The 2,347-nt window shown below is 42.3% G+C and overlaps 1 protein-coding gene across 1 annotated transcript in view; it reads right to left on the bottom strand.

The window, feature by feature from the left end:
- The window catches only part of LOC103375082 (band 4.1-like protein 3), an 18,134-nt gene that overhangs the window by 11,182 nt on the left and 4,605 nt on the right, over positions 1 to 2,347 (bottom strand). The window contains exon 6 of the mRNA XM_008305281.1: positions 1,320 to 1,364. Within this exon, the coding sequence (XP_008303503.1) occupies positions 1,320 to 1,364 (45 nt within the window). The remainder of the gene's footprint in view (positions 1 to 1,319; positions 1,365 to 2,347) is intronic.

Here is a 2,347-nt window from a genome sequence, read left to right as displayed (position 1 = left end):
GTGAGCAGAACTTAGTGGACTCTGGTCTCCATGCTGAGGAGGACTGAGTAAAATCCACACAACATGATTTTACAATTGTTAGAAATGACTCGGAATTTGCCAAAATAACTTGAAACCTGAACAAAATTAATTTAAACTTGTCCAGAATGATTAATATCCTCATGACGTGCTGCAACCATCATCGTTAATCACTCAGAAGACATCTGAACAGGAGAACATGACTTGTTTGTTGAAAGTTATGCAAAACTCTGGCTGCAGTTCACCTGAAATTCTCTGGATGTTTCCTGTTGGTCACAGCTGGGTCAGAACCAGGAGGAGGAAGGTTCTGGTTCTACAGGGTCAGAACCAGTGAGGAGGAAGGGTCTGGTTCTACTGGGTCAGAACCAGGAGGAGGAAGGTTCTGGTTCTACAGGGTCAGAACCAGGAGGAGGAAGGTTCTGGTTCTACCTACATGCAAATGCTTTATTTCTGGAGAGTTTTTAAAAGAGACTTGTACAATAAGGTGATCTTGATAAAATCGCACATCTTAAGCTCAGATTTAGGTGCTGACGGAACCGCGTCTCACACGATCGCTGAAGAACTGGACCGTCTGGAAGCTGAGGAGCTGCTGGTTCATCCTGTTTTTACCGTTTCTGGCTGATGACTGGAGTCATTTCAGGTGATTCTGTGTGAAGTCATCGGGCCTTCAGCTCCACCATCTCACCATCAACTACGATATACATATACAGTATATGTCGTAGTTGATGATATATATATATATGTGTATATATCATTAAAAAGAAAGAAAATCTCCCATCAACCCACTTTGTGCAGGTGCTTTCTCACACTGAAACCTGAGTGTGTTTGAACAACACCCTGAATGTTTCTCTCTTGTTCCTCATCATGGATTCAGAACCTGTCATGTGAAATAATGCCATTTGTCCAAAATGACTCAAAAAACATCCAAAATGATTCATCAATTCAAAATGTCTCCCAAAAAATCTGATTCTTATCTTTAATAGTTTCTCAGATTGTTGTTCAAACAACCTCTGATTTTTTTTTTAAACTGCAGGAAGTGGGTGGACCAGAACTTTTGAAAAATCACAACTTTTTTTAATATCAATTCAAAATTTCACAAAAGACATTTCAAATATTCCTATTTTATGCTCCAGACGTTTCAGGCAGATCACAGCTGGAGCAGCAACGGCAGAAATGTGACATGGATGTCAGGGGATGCTGTGGATTCTGGGTAATGTAGGAGCAGCTGCTGAATGAACACGGAGATGGAGATGTTGGCATGACACACTGAACACGGCTGCACACGGAGGAAACAGTCTTACCTCGGACTGAGCCGGAGACAAGCAATCAAAGCGGCTTCCTACCATCTACTCCGTTCAGACAGACAGACAGACGGACAGAACAGAAGGATAGAAAAGAAGAAGAACTCGTCTAAATTTAGTCTCAAAGGGCAATGCTAGCAGAGCCGTTAGCTCGACAAACACAAAAACAGCAAACATCTAAAAACAAACACGTTTCTGTCTGATTGAAAGTCAGAAACTCTGTCAGAATGTGGACTGTTTATGGGGTTTTGGTTTTTACAGTCATCATGTCACTTTTGTTTTTCATGATCTGACCAGGTGTTATCTGTAGTTTAACAGGATGAATCTGTGAAATAACTATTTCTAAAAAATACTGTTAAAACTCAGTCCTCGATATATTTATATATATTCTTCTTCAACAGCAAATGTCTGTAAATAGACGAATATCTTTACCTGATTGAATACAGTGAAGCAGTGTAACTGGATTGTCAAACTGTTGTAAGAAATGCAGGTTTCTGGTGTGTTCTCATGCTGCCCTCATGGTTCTATCCACCTGTAACTCCTCCTCTGTCCACCAGGTGTCCTCGGTGGGCAGACTTCTGCTCACCTGCTGCTCTTCACTTTGACTCTACGTGTGACTGGATCTCAGCAAGTCACCCTGGTTTTGTATTGTACCTGCCTCCTCTTCTCCATCTGCTGAGGACACCTCTGAAGCCCAAACACTTCCTGTCTCACTTCAACTCACTGAGCTTCATGTTTGTCTGCAGCATCAAGTCCTGCAGCTCTGAGGAACCAGAACATGAAGGAGGAGGGAGAACTCAGAAACGTCTTCTGTCAGCAGGACTCAGAGTTCTCAGATGTTAAACCCTGGAGCTCATGTGGTGTCCTCGTCTTGCAGATGTTGAACTATCTCCATGTCCCCTGACTTTTCCTCTTTGCTCTACTCATCAGCCGTAGAAAGATGTTCCACCATCAGATGTAGAAAGATGTTCCACCATCAGATGTAGAAAGATGTTCCACCATCAGATGTAGAAAGATGTTCCACCATC

Source organism: Stegastes partitus, unplaced genomic scaffold (genome assembly GCF_000690725.1).
Source record: "Stegastes partitus isolate 25-593 unplaced genomic scaffold, Stegastes_partitus-1.0.2 Scaffold2459, whole genome shotgun sequence".
Classification (NCBI taxonomy): Eukaryota; Metazoa; Chordata; class Actinopteri; family Pomacentridae; genus Stegastes; species Stegastes partitus.
Note: the sequence above shows the minus strand (reverse complement) of the source record. Positions and strands in the feature narration are given on the sequence as shown.